Genomic DNA, 16,159 nt, shown 5'->3' on the forward strand with positions numbered 1-16,159 from the left:
TCCCGGGCCCAAGCCCTGAGCCTCCCCAAAGCCAGAGCCCTCCCAGAAGCCTGGCTCTGGTGGCTCCAGCCAGAAAGGTCCTGCTGACATCTAACCACAGTGCTTCCTGCTGTCTACACAGCCATTCTCACCATCAGCCTGGGGAGGGGCCTGGGGCTGGAAGCAAATCAAGCAGGGGCTGGGGCCTCAGTGTCCCTGCCTGTAGCATGAGCGAGTTGGATAAAGTACTTCTCGGTCCCTCCAGCTCTGTGCACGCCCAGGCACCAAAGTCTTCACCCTTCAAAGCCCCCAGCCATCCTGACTTCATAGTTGTCCGAGACGGTGATCCCGACACTTACAGCCAGAGGGCGACATCCGCACGCGCTGAGCCGTCTGCCTGGGGCTCTGCGGGGCGGGAGGGAGGCGGGGAGGTGGGGGAGGGGGGAGTTGTACCTGTGGCTGCAGCAGGAACGCAGCTGGACGGAAGTTGGGGACCGCCTTCCAGCACCCCTGCCTGGCCAAGGAGAGACCTTAGCCCACAGGGCCACCGCCTCAGCCGGACAGCCCCCCACCGCAACCCCCGTGCCCCGAGCATGGACAGGGCACGGCTCTAGGCTCTGGAGCTCCCGCAGAGAGAGGACCAGCAGCAAACACAAGACAGGTGGACAGGAAGTCGCACACGCACTGAGGACCTGAGGACGGTGATGGGACAACGGGGATGGTCTCTCCAGGGGTGACACCTGAGGCTGCAGGACAGCAGGGTTGGTTGGTTCAGAAGGTCCCGGCCTGGGGAGCAGGCGGGCTCCGGGAGGGCCCAGCCAGGGTGTGCACGCTGTGGCTCTGGGCCCAGGCCCAGGCGGGCACTGATGGGGAGGTCAGGCAAGGCGGGCCTGAGAGCTGGGCACGACTTCCTGAGCTTGTTCCCCACCTGAAAGGCTCCCTGGAAGGACAGCGTTGGTGGAGGGGTTGGGGAGAGCAGGCAGGGTGTTCCAGGGATGGATGGGCCTCAGCCTGGGCCCTGCACGGACCCCTCGAGGATGCTGGACACGTGGATGTGCCCCTCGTTCCCATCTCTAAAAGGGGAACAGGCCGGACACGGTGGTTCATGCCTGAAATCTCAGCACTGTGGGAGGTTGAGGTGGGCAGATCACCTGAGGTCAGGAGTTCAAGACCAGCCTGGCCAACATGGCAAAACCCCATCTCTACTAAAAATACAAAAATTAGCGAGGTATGGTGGTGCGCACCTGTAATCCCAGCTACTCAGGAAGCTGAGGCAGGAGAATCACTTGAACCCGGGAGGTGGAGGTTGCAGTGAGCAGAGATCATGCCACTGCACTCCAGCCTGGCGTCAGAGTGAGACTCCGTCTCAAAAAAGAAATAAATTAAAAATAAAAGGAGAACAGTGGCTCCAGTCATTCCAGGCTTGACCCCTTGAGCCCTGTTGCCCAGGGCTGTGGGAGGGTAGGAGACGAAGGACAAGGAGCGTGTGGATCTGTTGCGGGCACGGAGCAGGACTTGGTAATGGTGGCCCTGGTGGCATGAGCCCAAGCGTAACCAGAACAGGACAAGAGGTAGGACTGAGGGCCCACGTCCCTCTCCCAGGAGCTGGGGTGGGTGAGTTTTTTCCACAGGGGCCTCTGCATGGGGGTGACAGGGACCCTCAGGGCCCCCAACCCCTTGCCAGACTCCAAAGGGTCCGGGGACTGTGCTGTCACTCCTCGAGTCCTGCCTTGACACACAAAGACTAGAAATATTTCCTTTTTTTTTTTGAGACAGAGTCTCCCTCTGTCCCCAGGCTGGAGTGCAGTGGTGTGATCTCAGCTCACTGCAGCCTCCGCCTCCTGAGTTCAAGCGATTCTCCTGCCTCAGACTCTTGAGTAGCTGGAATTACAGGTGCGTGCCACCGCACCTGGCTAATTTTTGTGTATTTAGTAGAGACAGGGTTTCACCATGTTGGCCAGGCTAGTCTCGAACTCCTGACCTCAAGTGATCCACCCACCTTGGCCTGCCAAAGTGTTGAGATGACAGGCGTGAGGTACCGCGCCCGGTCCAGAAAACTTGAATGTTTTCAACACACCTCTTGGGGCACGGATTTATTTTTTCAATTCAGATGAAGTTCACATAACATCAGTTTACCCAGGTTTAAGTGAACAATTCGGTGGCAGTAAGTCCATCCGCAGTGCTGTGTGCTGCCGCCTCTACCTCATTTCGGGACCCCGTCACCCCCCAAGAGAAACCCTGTACCATTAGCTCTCCACTCCTCCTCCTGCAGCCCGGCCCTCCTTGGCCTGCCGCAGACCTCTCCCACCTGTCCCCGCCGGGTGGCAACTGCCTGGCCGTCTGGCACAGGCAGGTGAGGGCGCCAGGCGGTCAGCAGGTTCCTGGGAGCCAGCTGCCACCCAGCAAACAGACAGGAGGATAGTGTGTCAGCCGTGGGAGGGGACAGGAGGAGACAGGCCTGCAGCCTGGGGCCCAGGTGGGCCACTGGGGACATGAGGCACTGGGCCACCCCGCCCCAGCCTGGCACAGCCCTTCAGATCCCGGCCTTGCCCCACCCACAGTGGGGCCACCAGTGGGGGCCACGTGGCCATGAGAATGACCAGCTAGGCTTCCCTGGAGGCTGGGCCTCCCCAGACTGGGCCAGGTGCTTCCTGCCAGCAAAGGTAGAGCTGGGCACTGTGACCGCAGACCAGAGGGAGAGGAGGAGGCTGGACTGGGCTGTGAGTGTGGGAGAGGGTGAACTCAGGACCCCAGCAGGTTTGTAGGAGACGGAAGAACAGGCGCCTGCGGCTGCCGAGAACCCCAGCAAAGCCGGGCTCCCAGGCGGGTGGGCAGGTGCCGGGGAGCCGGTGAGGGCCGCTCCTCCCATGGGGCTGGTTGCACAGCTTCTGCCGGGGCAGGCAGTGCTGGTCTGCGCCTGCTCCCCAGACCTCCCGGGCAGGCAGGGCAGCAGGGGTTCCCCTCTTCCAGCCCACTGGAAGACAGTCTTTGTCTCCTAAGAAGCAGGCTCCCTGCAAACCTGAGACTTGGAGGTGGAAGCTGGTTTTACAAGGGGGAACCGAGGTGGGGCCCTCAGGTCGCAGGTGGCTGATGGGGTGAGCCTGGGTGGCTGAGCTTGGAGCAGGGAGGGAGCCAGGCCTGGCGCTGGTGTCCCTGTGCGGGGCGCGGCCTGGCGGGTGGTTCAGCCTCTCACTGTCTCCTCCCTCCCCGGCTGCTTCCTGCTGCCGGGAACCGGCACCTTTGCCCTCACTCCTCTCGGTGTGTGTCCTTCCTCCCTCTGCAGATGAGTAATGTCTCAGGGATCCTGGAGACAGCCGGTGTCCCCCTGGTGTCAGCGACCTGGCCGCAGCCCAACCCCCCGCCGGCCGTGCCAGCTGGGCCGCAGATGGACCACATGGGGAACGGCTCCCAGGGGGCCCCCTGGCTCTTCCTCACCTCCGCGCTGGCCCGAGGTGTCTCAGGGATCTTCGTGTGGACTGCCCTGGTGCTCACCTGCCACCAGGTAAGCCCTCCCGCCCCCGAGCCTCCTTCAGGACCCGGGTCTCCACGGGATGTGGCCGTGGCTCAGCCTGGCCCCGCTGGGTGCTGCTGCTACAGATGCTGTCAGAAGTGGGATTGGCCAGGGCACGGGGGAGGGGATGAGCTTCCCCAGGACGTGGCGTGTGGGAGCTGGGCCTGAAAATGGGGAGGTCTCTGCCAGGCTGAGGGCAGAGCACCCACCAGGCATCCCTGGCTATTTCACAGGCTCCTCACCCAGCTCCCTGAGGTCAGCAGTGTGGTCCCATTTCACAGACAAGAAGACTGAGTCTCAGAGAGACCAGAGGCCTTTCCCAAGCTCACATAGTTGAAAAGGGGAAGGGGCCTTCTCCCGCCAGAGGTGTGGCACCCTGGAGAAGGCTGGTGGGGGGTTGGCAGGGGGTTGGACTTTGCTCTGTAGGGAGCTGGGGAGCAAAGGTCACAGCTTGGCTGGAGGCACTGGAACTCCTGTGTGGGAGACGGGCGAGAAGCAACTTCCTCAAGCCCCAAGCCACACACACAGCCCCCGACCCGCAGCAGTCCCCAGGTGGGAATAGAACAGCCCCCAGGTAGAGAAGCGGCCAGGCGCGGTGGCAAGGAAGGGCCAGGCAAGGGCAAGGAGGAAATGGTGCCCGAGGGTAGGGGGTGGGCAGAGAGGGCAGAGGGTCAGGGATGGGACCCACCTGAGAGCCTCGGATACACAGAGAGGCCAGGGCAGTGTGTGCAGGGGTGGGGTGGGAAGGCGTGTACAGGCCAGCGAGGGTCACACAGCTGCAGGGGTTTGTCCAGAGCCCTTGACCCCAGTGTGGGGAGGCAGCTTTCACGGGGTGCTGGTAGCCCAGGAAGGCTGTGGAGGGCTGGGCTGAGAGCAGAGCTGCTCCCCGGGTGCACGGGGCACTGGTGTAGGGAATGGATCTGTAGGTGAGCCAGGGCAGGGGGCCATCAGGAGACTGGCAGGCAGGGACCCCGATGGCCACAAGCCTCCGAGGCAGCATCTCCGTGACAGCTGATTAGCTGCTTATTCACTGGGCATGGAGGCCTGCACCAGTAGTCCCAGCTACTAGGGAGGCTGAGGTGGGAGGATCGCTTGAGCCCAGTTCAAGGCTGCAGTGAGCTGTGACCAGATAACCAGAACCAAAGGTAGACGTGTATGAGTGTGGGCCTGGAGGGTGCAGAGCCGCAGAGGTGGTGCCGAGGCAGGCCCTTCCTGTAAGGCCATCAGAGAGGGCTTCCCGGAGGAGGCCGTCTTTGCGCTGTAATCCTGGGAACCAGCTGTGTGTGTGCAGCTATAGTGTGGCTTCAGCTTCATGGGGCCTCGCGGTCAAGACAGGGCTCATGGAAACCCCTTGAGCTGGAGTTCAGGCCCTGTCCCACCCCTGAGCCCACCTCCAGAGCCACCCTCGAGTGAGGAGTCCCAGGCAGGACACAGAGTGGCTGGATCCCCCTTGCTTTATACATGGGAGGACCAGGGCCGGAGAGGACAGTGGCTTGTCAAGGTCACCCAGCCAGGCAGCGCCAGCCCCGGGAGAGGTCTCCTGATGGCTGGTCATGCCGTCCCTCCCAGGCACTGGCGGGGAGTGTGTGACTGATAAGAGTCCGTTCCTGCCGCCAACCTCCCCCAACTCCCTGAGCTGCACCCCAAGCAGCCAGGTGCACGTCGCTTCTGCTTGCCCACCGCCGCTCACGCATCTCCTCCAGAAAGCCTTCCACACGGGCCCCCGTGCACCCAGCTCCCAGGCTCGGCTGACCCTGTCTGAAAGGGTCCTCAGACAGGAGGACCCTTTGTTGTGTCCTCACAGAAAACTTGGAAAATCGGTCGGGCACGGTGGCTCACGCCTGTAACCCCAGCATTGTGGGAGGCCAAGGCGGGTAGATCACCTGAGGTCAGGAGTTCGAGACCAGCCTGGCCAACATGGGGAAACCCCGTCCCTACTAAAAATACAAAAATGAGCCAGGCATGATGGTGCGTGCCTGTAATCCCAGTTACTCGGGAGGCTGAGGCAGGAGAATCACTTGAACCCAGGAGGCGGAGGTTGCAGTGAGCTGAGATCGCACCACTGCGCTGCAGCCTGGGCGACAGAGCGAGACTCTGTCTCAATAAAAAATAATAATAATAATTAAAAATAAATAAATAAATAAATAAATAAACAGGGAAAATCTAGAAAGGTTTAAAGGCAAACATTATAATCACCCATATTTTTTCCCAGGCTTTCCTTTTTTTTTTTTTTTTTTTTTTGAGACGGAGTCTCGCTCTGTCGCCCAGACTGGAGTGCAGTGACCGGATCTCAGCTCATTGCGAGCTCCGCCTCCTGGGTTCACGCCATTCTCCTGCCTCAGCCTCCCGAGTAGCTGGGACTACAGGCGCCTGCCACCACGCCCAGCTAATTTTCTGTATTTTTTAGTAGAGACGGGGTTTCACTGGGTTAGCCAGGATGGTCTCGATCTCCTGACCTCGTGATCCGCCTGTCTCAGCCTCCCAAAGTGCTGGGATTGGCTTTCATTTTTTTTAGGCAAGATCTCACTCTGTGGCCCAGGCTGGGATGCAGCGGCATAATCATTGCTCATTGCAGCCTCTGCCTCGCGCATTTAAGCCGTCCTCCCACCTCAGCCTCCCAAGTAGCTGGGACTACAGGCACCCGCCACCACACCTGGCTAATTTTTGTATTTTTTAGCAGAGATGGGGTTTGCCCTGTTGGTCAGGCTGGTCTCGAACTCCTGAGCTCAGGCACTCCGCCCGCCTCAGCCTACCAAAGTGCTAAGATTACAGGGGTGGGCCACCATGCCCGGCCCCTAGGGAGGGACAAATTCTTAGGAATCAAAGGGTGCACGTCCTTTGGATGCCCCCACAGCAAAAGCCAACCTGCCTTCTGAGAGTCTGCCCAGCCCAGGACCAGGACATGTCCCCTCCCCGTTCCCCGGGTGAGACACTTAACTGGGCTCCAGAAATGCCTGCTGAATGAAGGAATGAGTGAGAGTTCCCTTTCCCAGGCTAGGAACAAACAGGACCCTCACTCATGCCCAAGGAAGTCATTCAGAAAAAAAAAAAAAGATCTATTGTACAATATGGTGACTACTATAAATAACAATGTATTCTATGCTTGAAAATTGCTAAAAGAGTACATTTTACATGTCCTCCCTGCAAAGAAATGCTAAGTATGGGAGATAATGGAGATGTTAATGGGTTTGACTCAGCCATTCCCCACGAACACACATATCAGACATCGCACTGCACACTGTAAATGCATACAAATTTGATTTGCCAATTTAAAAAATAAATTTTAGGCCAGGTGTAGTGGCTCATGCCTGTAGTCCTAGCACTTTGGGAGACAGAGGCAGGAGGATCGCTTGAGCCTAGGACTTTGAGACCAGCCTGGGCAACACAGTGAGACCCCGTCTGTACAAAAAAATACAAAAATTAGCCAGGCAAGGTGGTGCACACCTGTAGTCCCAGCTGCTCAGCAGGCTGAGGTAGGAGGATCACTAGAACCCGGGAGTTTCAAGGCTGCAGTGAGCCATGATTGTGCCACTGCACTCCAGCCTGGGCAACTGAGCGAGACTATGTTTCTCAAAAAAATAATTTTTTTTTTTTGAGACAGGGTCTCGCTCTGTTGCCCAGGCTGGAGTGCAGTGGCGCAATCTTAGTTCACCGAAACCTCCACCTCCCAGGCTCAAGTGATTCTCCTGCCTCAGCCTCTTGAGTAGCTGGGATTACAGGCGCACGCCACCACACCTGGCTAATTTTTGTATATTTAGTAGAGACGGGGTTTCACCATGTTGGCCAGGCCGGTCTTGAACTCCTGACCTCAAATGATCCACCCACCTTGGCCTCCCAAACTGCTGGGATTACAGGTGTGAGTCACCACGCCCAGCCATAAAAAGTAAATTCTTAAAATGTGTATTATTTTTAGTTGTAATCAGAAATATGTATTTAATGTATACTTACACATTCATACTTATATGAACTTTTATAGTAAATAAGTATAAAAGTAAGCATCTGATTACAATAGGCAAATAATTTATTTTCTCTAATTGTAATAAGGATGCCCATTGTAGAAAACTAGAAAATGCAAACATAGAAGGTGCCTGGTGGCCCGCGCCCACCCCACCTCCTTCCCGGCTCACCTGGGCTGGTGCAGGGTACCGGGCAGGCCCGGCTCTCACCCGAACCCTCCTGCGCCCAGATCTACCTGCACCTACGCTCCTACACAGTGCCACAGGAACAGCGTTATATCATCCGCCTGCTCCTCATCGTGCCCATCTATGCCTTCGACTCCTGGCTCAGCCTCCTTCTCCTGGGAGACCACCAGTACTACGTCTACTTTGACTCTGTGCGGGACTGCTATGAAGGTGGGCGCTGGGTGGCATCCGTCGGGGGAGCGGAGGGAGAGACTCCCCGGGGCCTGCATGCATGGACACACTTCCATGGCCAGCCCCCAGGGCACCCCACTCTCCCTGCCCCTGTCGGAGGGGCTGCCAGGACAGCTGGGGTTAGTGGCGCTGGCAGGCCTGGAACCCATGACCCCACAGCCTCCGTGCAAGGGGCTCGGTGGACCTGCCCTGGCCTGGGGTGAAAGCGGGGCCCCTGAAGGAGCACCCTGACCCTCTCAGGCTGCCCCGCTGGGGATGGGGCCCATCAGGAGCCTCTTGCTGTGTGATCTGCCAGGCCCGGCCCCTCCCGAGCCTCCTCCTGTCCTGGTGAGATGGGCGCCACGGGGTCCCGGTGCGGCTCAGGACTCACGGCCGGTCCCCCTCTGCACTCCCTGCAGCCTTTGTCATTTACAGCTTCCTAAGCCTGTGTTTCCAGTACCTGGGAGGCGAGGGTGCCATCATGGCTGAGATTCGTGGAAAGCCCATCAAGTAAGCGTCTCACCCAGAGCCCACACACCCCACACACCTGGGACTGGGCACCTGGGCGGCACTGGGGCTGCATTCTCCCGCACCGGCTCAGGGATGTCCCCCGCAGGTCCAGCTGCATCTACGGCACCTGCTGCCTCCGGGGCATGACCTACTCCATCGGGTTCCTGCGCTTCTGCAAGCAGGTGAGGGGATCCGCCCAGCCCTGCCCGCCCTCCTCCCACCTGGCCAGCCCAGCGCCACCCTACCCAGTGTCAGGGGGCTGCTCACTGCTGGCTGCCCCAACCCCCATTCCTGGGCCCCTGGGGGACCTGGCCCCAGGCCCACCGGGTGCCATCGCCCCCAGGCCACTCTGCAGTTCTGCCTGGTGAAGCCCGTCATGGCCGTCACCACCATCATCCTCCAGGCATTTGGCAAATACCACGACGGGGACTTCAAGTAAGGCGGGAGCTGCGGGGACACCTGGCATGAGGTGGGCACTGGGTCTCCTGGGGCACAGGAGTGGGGCCCAGCGAGGCGAGCTTGGCGTCCAGTTGGGCTCAAGTAAGGTGGGAGCTTCAGGGGTGCCTGGCATGAGGTGGGCACTGGGCCGGGGCCCGGCAATGGGGCCCAACGAGGCGGGCTTGGTGTCCAGCTGGGCTAGGGACCCCACCCAAGACAGGTACCCACTTCCTCTCCACAAGGACCTCAGTGCCTGCCAAGGCCAGGGGCCTGGACCTCCCCTCACAGGACATGGCCGGGGTGAGTCTGGCGTCTGTGCCAGCATCTGTGCTGAGGACCTCAGGGCTTCTGGCCAGGCAGTGATGGCCCCAGCCCCCGCCCAGCCTTGAGCACTCTTGGTATTAAAGACACCTGGGCCAACGGGGCCAAGGTCCACCCCGACCTGTTGTCTGAGCAGATAGCCAGCCACCCAGCACAGGAAGGACCCCTGCCAAGGTCCACATGCATGCTCACCAACACCACACACATGCTCACACACAGACACATGTGCTTTCACCTGTGCACACACATCACACAGGTGCATCACATGTTCACACATGCACACAGCATGTGCGCAAACCATGCACACACCACAACCACACACATATGTACACTCACATGCACGCAATGTGTGCACATACACCACAATGCACCCCAACCATGTGCACACGACATCTGTGCACACACACGTGTGCACACACTCACACGGGAATGACACCTGTGTGTCCACCACATAGAGGACCTTCAGGCAGTGGCCAGGTGGACAGGGTTGGGAGGCAGCGTTCCGGCAGAGGCAGCCTGGATGCTGCCTGCACAGAGGATGGGATCCTGGGACAAAGAGGAGCAGGGCCAGTAGGGAGAATGGCCGCGTGTCCCTGCCCTACCCCTGCATAGGCCCCCCCAGCCACCCCCAGCTCCCCACGCTCTCCTGCAGGCCCTGAAGTGAGGATCAGATCGGGGCCAGGATGCCTGCAGGGCCCATGCTCCCAAGCTCAGGGTGGGAGCCAGGCCGAGGGTGCGGTGGCGGCAGCGGCTCTAGGGTAGGGAGGGTGGCGGGGTCGTGGGGCTGCCCTGACCACAGCTCCCGTCTGTCCCAGTGTCCGCAGCGGCTACCTCTATGTGACCCTCATCTACAATGCCTCTGTCAGCCTCGCCCTCTACGCCCTGTTCCTCTTCTACTTCACCACCAGGGAGCTCCTGCGGCCCTTCCAGCCTGTCCTCAAGTTCCTCACCATCAAAGCCGTCATCTTCCTGTCGTTCTGGCAAGGTGTGTGGGGCAGGGATGCTGCCGAGGCGGGGGCTGCAGTCCAGAGAGCCTGGGGTCACCTCACGCCCCCTTCCCCAGCTCCCCCGAGCTTCAGTTTCCCCAGCGGCAGCACAGGTCAGCTGGAAGCCAGGGTAGAGCCTGCGGACACAGGGGGAGTGGGGAGGTCCTGCCAGCAGGTCTGGGCCCACAGTCAGTGGGGAGAGGTTGCACAGAGCCCACAGTGGCATTTCCTGAGTCCCGGTCCCTGCCAGGCCAGGGAACTCACAGCCCACCTTGGCAGAGGAGGATGGCCACCAGACAGGGAGGAGTTGGGGACGGGCCCAAGGTTTGGGGCTGGAGCGGCAGGGCAGGCCCGGGAGAGCTCCTGAGCACCTGTTGTGCTGAGACCCCCGACTTTGGAGGCGCCTTGCCCCGCTGAACCTCAGTCTCCTGGGGTGGGACGAGACCACACGGACAGGGTCACGGCGCCTGTCAGAGGAACCACTGCGGGGTCCGGGGCCTCTTCCTCCCCTGCAGACCCCATCCGGGGCTGGGGCTGAGCAGCCGTGGCATCCGCAGGGCTGCTGCTGGCCGTCCTGGAGCGGTGCGGGGTCATCCCAGAGGTGGAGACCAGCGGTGGGAACAGGCTGGGGGCCGGCACACTGGCCGCTGGCTACCAGAACTTTATCATCTGCGTGGAGATGCTGTTTGCCTCCGTGGCCCTGCGCTATGCCTTCCCTTGCCAGGTGTATGCAGAGAAGGAGGAGAACTCGCCAGGTACGCTCTGCCTTCCAGCCAGGGCGCACAGCCCTGCCCTGGGCACCGGGTCTGTGTCCGTGCCACTCTCAAGGCCCAGGAATGCCAGCTCGCTGGGCAGGGAGACGGCCAAAGGGCATCCGGCTCCAGACAGGGACCTGGGCTGTGTGGGGTCCAGATGGGCCCAGACCCCGATGGTGACGGGGGATGGGTGTCCCCTGCCAGGCACGCCCCCCATTAGGGCGGGGACAGCCTGTGGCCTGCCTGGCTTCTCATCAGTCATTGTGGAGATACCAGGGTGCCCACCCCAGGCCAGCCAAAGGCGTACTCCGCTGCTTGGAGCCCCTCGGAAACTCTAGGGGACGTGGTCCTTGGCAGGGGTCTGGCCAGGAATAGGCCTGGTGCTGGGTGGAGCAAACTGGGCTGGGGTCCAGGGGTCTGGGGTCACCCTCCGCTGGCCGAGGCCAGACCTGGACATGCAGGAGCCACAGCCCTGGGCATCCTGGGAGGCGGGGCTGAGGGGGCTTGTCCAGCGGAGGCTGGAGCGCAGTGGGGGATGGTGGGGCTCATACGCTGCCCTCCTCCAGCACCCCCGGCACCCATGCAGAGCATCTCCAGTGGCCTCAGGGAGACAGTGAGCCCCCAGGACATCGTGCAGGACGCCATCCACAACTTCTCCCCCGCCTACCAGCACTACACGCAGCAGGCCACGCAGGAGGCCCCCAGGCCCGGCACCCACCCCGGCGGCAGCTCTGGCAGGGGCAGGAAGAGCCGGAGCCTGGAGAAGCGGATGCTCATCCCCTCGGAGGACCTGTAGGGGGACCTTGGCCACTGGTGCTTTAGGGACCCAGGTTGCCCACGCCTGTGGGGAAGAACAGGGCCCCCCACCCATCAACCCTGCCAAAGGTGGGGGCCTCTCCTGAGAGCCCTCCTGCGAGGCCCTCGGAGCCCATTTCCCATCCTCCCTCCAGCCTGGGGGTCAGGGCACCTGATGGCCCTGCCAGGCACCCAGGTGGGCCCGCCGCCCAAGGAGAGGGCACCTGAGCCAATCGGAAGAGCCTGGGGACCCCGGGATCACCTGGCCATCAGCCCCAGGGGCCACCGTGGGGCAGGGAGTCAGCGTGGCTGCCGGGCCTTGGCTGTACGGGCCCCACGGGAGCTATGAGTGGGCCAGACTCCCTGACTCAGGAGACAGACAGCGCACGGATCCCAGGCTGGGCAGCTGGAGGGAGGGGCGCCAGGGTGCTGGGCAGCCGGGCCCTGACACAGTCAGCAGCTCCGGGTGCTGAAGACCGGTGAGGTCCACACAAGCTGGCCAGGGCTGGGCCTCCTCGGAGCCTGCTGTGGCCATCGTGGGCAAGTGGAGAAGGGCCCACATGTCTTCACACACCAGCCACAGGGGAGCCTTGGCCAGGCGCCCACCCAGGGGAGCGTGTGCCTGGAATGGGTTGTGGAACCACCAGGTGCCCATGAGGCTGGCCAGCACCGTGGGGCTGTGGGAAGTGCTCTTATTTATATTTAAACACCTTGGATTTTCTTTTCCTTTTTTTTTTTTTTGAGACGGAGTCTTGCTCTGTGGCCCAGGCTGGAGTGCAGTGGCGTGATCTCAGCTCATTGCAAGCTCCACCTCCCGGGTTCATGCCATTCTCCTGCCTCAGCCTCCCAAGTAGCTGGGACTACAGGCGCCCGCCGCCACGCCCGGCTAATTTTTTGCATTTTTACTAGAGACGGGGTTTCACCATGTTAGCCAGGATGGTCTTGATTTCCTGACCTCGTGATCCGCCCGCCTCGGCCTCCCGAAGTGCTGGGATGACAGGCGTGAGCCACCTCGCCTGGCCTAAACACCTTGGATTTTCTACTGCGTCTTGGCTTCTGTTCTCGCAGAGCCTGAGCCTGAGGAGCAGGATGTGGTGGGGGTCACAGAGTCTGCATGCGGGAAAGGGGTCCCACCTGACTGGGGTGGGCAGACTCGTGGCCCAGGGCAGTGCAAGGCAGAGGCTGGGCTGTGAGATCACAGCTGCCGCCTTTCTGCTGGGAGCCTCTGCTTACTCCAGAATGGGCCTTGTGCCCCACTCATGGCGAGGGGACAAGGCCGTGAGAGCAGGGCCCTGAGTACCTGGGGGGGCACTCCCAGGGGGCACAGAGGGGGCTCCCGCCTGGGCACCTGCCTCCTCCCCTTCTCTTCTTCCTCCACGTGCCAGGTGGGGCCCTGGGTTTGAGGAGCCGAGCTTCAGACACGTGCCCTGCCCTCGGGAAGCTGGAGGCGCCTAAGAGGCCTTGGAAATCCCGGCGGCGAGAACAACAGCCGCCCAGGAACTAAGGTGGCTTCTGGAAGGACACACAGCTGGCCCAGGGCGAGGGGTGTCACTGCAGGGCACCCCCCAGGCCCAGGGCCCCTCAGGGGACGGTGCAGTGACCTGGCCTGCAGGTGGCAGTCAGTTCTGTGTATCTGGGGCCCACAGCACAGGTTGGGTGGGGGCTGGGGCAGGGGCAGCAGAAGTGGGCAAGGCCTGGGGGGCTCAGGCACTGGGCATGGAGAGCAGACAGGAAGGCCCAGTGGGTACCACCCGGGGACCGTGGCTCCCACCTGTGCTGCCCCCACCCATGGCCACGGCCACCGGGAACAGCAGGACCTGGAGTCTTCGAGGGACTCAGCAAAGCGGGCACGGACCAGTGGGGTCCAGGCAACAGAGGGCCAGCTCCCAGCCTCTTGCTTCCTGGGCTGGGGACATGGGGATCCAAGGCCAGTGGGTCTGCAGGGCCCGGCCGGGCTGTCTGATAGGCCGAGCTCCTCCCTGCGTGGTTGCAAAGATGCCCACCTGCCTTATTGGACCCCCATAGGGAGAGACCCACCAGGCAGCCCCCGTGTCTCACTCTGTCAGCAGGTGGGGGTGTGGTGCTCCCCGGGGACCTGCTGCCAAGGGCCAGTTTCTGGAGGCTGGGGGCACTGGCCAGACGCTAGGCTTGCTCTGCCCTTGCCCTGGGGAAGGCCACCCCATTAGAGATCGAGTTGCTGAAATCTGTGTTTGGAGGGTGCGTGACTGAGGGCTCCCCTTCTGGAGACCCAGACACCACGTGGGCTCCCGGCGGCAGAGGCTGAGGTGCTGGGGGCTGAGCTCCTATGTCAGCAGCCCCTCAGGCCTGCGGTTTAGGACAGGGGAGAAGTCAGTTTCCGCCAAATGCCCACTTGGACCAGCCAAGGACTGTGCCAGGAAACTGACACGCTCAGCGCTCACGCCAGCTGGGACGGCGACTGAGCCCAGAGAGATGGAGGAAGTTGCCTGGGGTCACAGAGCAGGGACTCGGACACCAGGAACTGGCTCCACAGAGGCCCTCTCTCCGCCCTGCCTCCTGAGCCTCACAGATGCCTCTGCCCGCGGGTGAGGCTGGCGTCATGGAGCAGGGACTGGGACACCAGGAGCCGGCTCCACAGAGGCCCTCTCTCCCCCCGCTGCCTCCTGAGCCTCACAGACGCCTCTGCCCGCGGGTGAGGCTGGGGTCACAGAGCAGGGACTCGGACACCAGGAGCCGGTTCCACGGAGGCCCTCTCTCCCCGCTGCCTCCTGAGCCTCACAGACGCCTCTGCCCGTGGGTGAGGCTGGGGTCACAGAGCAGGGACTCGGACACCGGGAGCCCGCTCCACGGAGGCCCTCTCTCCCCGCTGCCTCCTGAGCCTCACAGACGCCTCTGCCCGTGGGTGAGGCTGCTCTGCTTCTTTCCAACACGACTCAAAGGAAAGCCCCGAGGGCTGAGCCCGCTTGGCATGGACGGAGGCAGTGTGGGGCGTTCCAGGCCAGGGCTCAACCCGCCTCGAGAGGGAGCGTGGGCTCATTAGAGGGGGAAGGACGGAGACCAGCATGGTTCCAGTGTCATCATCGCTGCAGAAAAAGGGGTTTCCCGGTGACAGGCCCCGACAGAGGAGTGGGTCTCGAGGCAGGCAGGAGCCGCGTGTCTTGGCCCAATGCCCCCACCAACCTCTCTAACCTCTCCTGCCTCAGTGTCCTCGTCTGGGAGATGGTCCAGCTGAAAATCCCCAGCATCCACAAGAAAGGGTAGAAGCCCTGGGGGCCCTGGCCTGGCCAGGGTGCAGGCTGCACGGCTGGGCGGGGTGGCGTCTCCTCTCACAGCTTCCCTGTCTGTCCATGGCCTCCAGGAGCCCCACACGGGGCTGGGGCTCTGTGCCCCCAACTCACACCCACCAGCTCCCCCAGGAGGAGCAGGCTGGGCCCAGAGCCGCAGGGTGGGCCACAGGGGAGGTCTGACTTAGCTGGGGAAAGTGCCATCCCTGCCATTGCTAGTGACAAGCTCAGGCTGCTGTGGCCCCAGCACAGATTCAACCCTCGTGCCGGCTGCTGCAGTCACCTCCACGCCCACCTCACAGGAAGCAAGGCTGGGAAGGAGGGAACTGGCCCCAAGCCACACAGATGCTGAGAGGTGGGATTATGATCAGGTGCCATGGCTCATGCCTGTAATTCCAGCACTTGGAGAGGCCAAGGCGAGTGGATTGCTTGAGCCCAGGAGTCCGAGACCAGCCTGGGCAACGTGGTAAAACACCATCTCTCCAAAAACATACAAAAATTAGCTGGGCGTGGTGGTGTATGCCGGCGGTCCCAGCTACTCAGGAGGCTGAGATGGGAGGATTGCTTGAGCCCGGGAGGTTGAGGCTGCAGTGAGCCGTGATCACGAGCACTCCAGCCTGGGTGACAGAGCAAGATGTCTCAAAAAAATCCAACTTGGATTTCACCCTGCGTGGTCCAGCACTGAACGGCATTCACCCTTCGGTCAGCTCAGCCCCAAAAATGGGGCCGGGTGTGCCGGGGCTGCTCTCCTGGAAGGCCAGGCGGAGCGGCGACGGCATGTGGGCAGGCCCTTGGCTTTTCAGAGGAGTCCACAGGCTTCCAGCCACTGTGCAGGGCCGCTTTGCTCTCTGCTCCCAGACAGACCCTGTCTTGCTCACGGCTTCCTGCAGGCTCCTCTGAGAGTCCAGCAGAGCTGGGTGAGGGATCTCCTGGGGAAGGGGGACACTGACAGCCATGGTGCTCTCTGCTCCTTCCACTGGGAGAGGCTGCATGGACAGGGGGCTGTGGGTGGGGCAGATGGCGACACTCAGGACTGTGGCCTGACCCTCGGAGACTGAGCCCGGGACGTGGCCACCTAACCAGCACCTCCCCCGTGGCTGTCCCAGCATCACGGTCACGGGCCAGCAGTCTGTGAAAGCCACTTACACATGGTGCCCGGATCCTGACCCTGGTGAGGGACAGGCGGGGTCCCCTGGGATGGGGGGTGTGTGGTTCTTAGCCCAAAAAAGCCCCAGCCAAAAGCACCAAC

General features: G+C 61.8%; 1 protein-coding gene across 5 annotated transcripts; it reads left to right on the top strand.

Moving 5' to 3' along the window:
• The first annotated feature begins 427 nt into the window (after positions 1–427).
• On the top strand, positions 428–16,038 carry LOC105483414 (transmembrane protein 184A). 5 transcript variants are annotated; one of them, XM_071095443.1, is made up of 10 exons: positions 1,940–2,642; positions 3,263–3,481; positions 7,677–7,842; positions 8,262–8,352; positions 8,459–8,534; positions 8,696–8,787; positions 9,927–10,096; positions 10,655–10,852; positions 11,419–11,695; positions 11,738–16,038. In XM_071095443.1, the coding sequence occupies exons 1-9, from the start codon at positions 2,472–2,474 to the stop codon at positions 11,646–11,648; spliced, it is 1,413 nt and encodes a 470-aa protein (XP_070951544.1). In that variant the 5' UTR covers positions 1,940–2,471; the 3' UTR covers positions 11,649–11,695; positions 11,738–16,038. The 5 variants fall into 5 exon arrangements, with proteins under 5 accessions (XP_011742603.2, XP_011742604.2, XP_070951545.1 ...); XM_011744301.2 differs by lacking the exon at positions 1,940–2,642 and adding an exon at positions 428–740 and having other exon boundaries at positions 11,419–16,038; XM_011744302.3 differs by lacking the exon at positions 1,940–2,642 and adding an exon at positions 1,788–1,872 and having other exon boundaries at positions 11,419–16,038.
• Positions 16,039–16,159: the final 121 nt, after the last annotated feature.

The sequence above is a fragment of the Macaca nemestrina genome, chromosome 4, assembly GCF_043159975.1.
Source record: "Macaca nemestrina isolate mMacNem1 chromosome 4, mMacNem.hap1, whole genome shotgun sequence".
NCBI lineage: Eukaryota > Metazoa > Chordata > Mammalia > Primates > Cercopithecidae > Macaca > Macaca nemestrina.

What these genes read in the sequence shown, in the direction of transcription:
- LOC105483414 (XM_011744299.2), top strand. Translation starts at nt 2,472, where the DNA reads ATGAGGCACTGGGCCACCCCGCCCCAGCCTGGCACAGCCCTTCAGATC. An exon ending in TCCTGCGCTTCTGCAAGCAG is followed by an intron (nt 8,535 to 8,695) that starts GTGAGGGGATCC and finishes CATCGCCCCCAG; the next exon opens with GCCACTCTGCAGTTCTGCCT. An exon ending in TACCACGACGGGGACTTCAA is followed by an intron (nt 8,788 to 9,926) that starts GTAAGGCGGGAG and finishes CGTCTGTCCCAG; the next exon opens with TGTCCGCAGCGGCTACCTCT.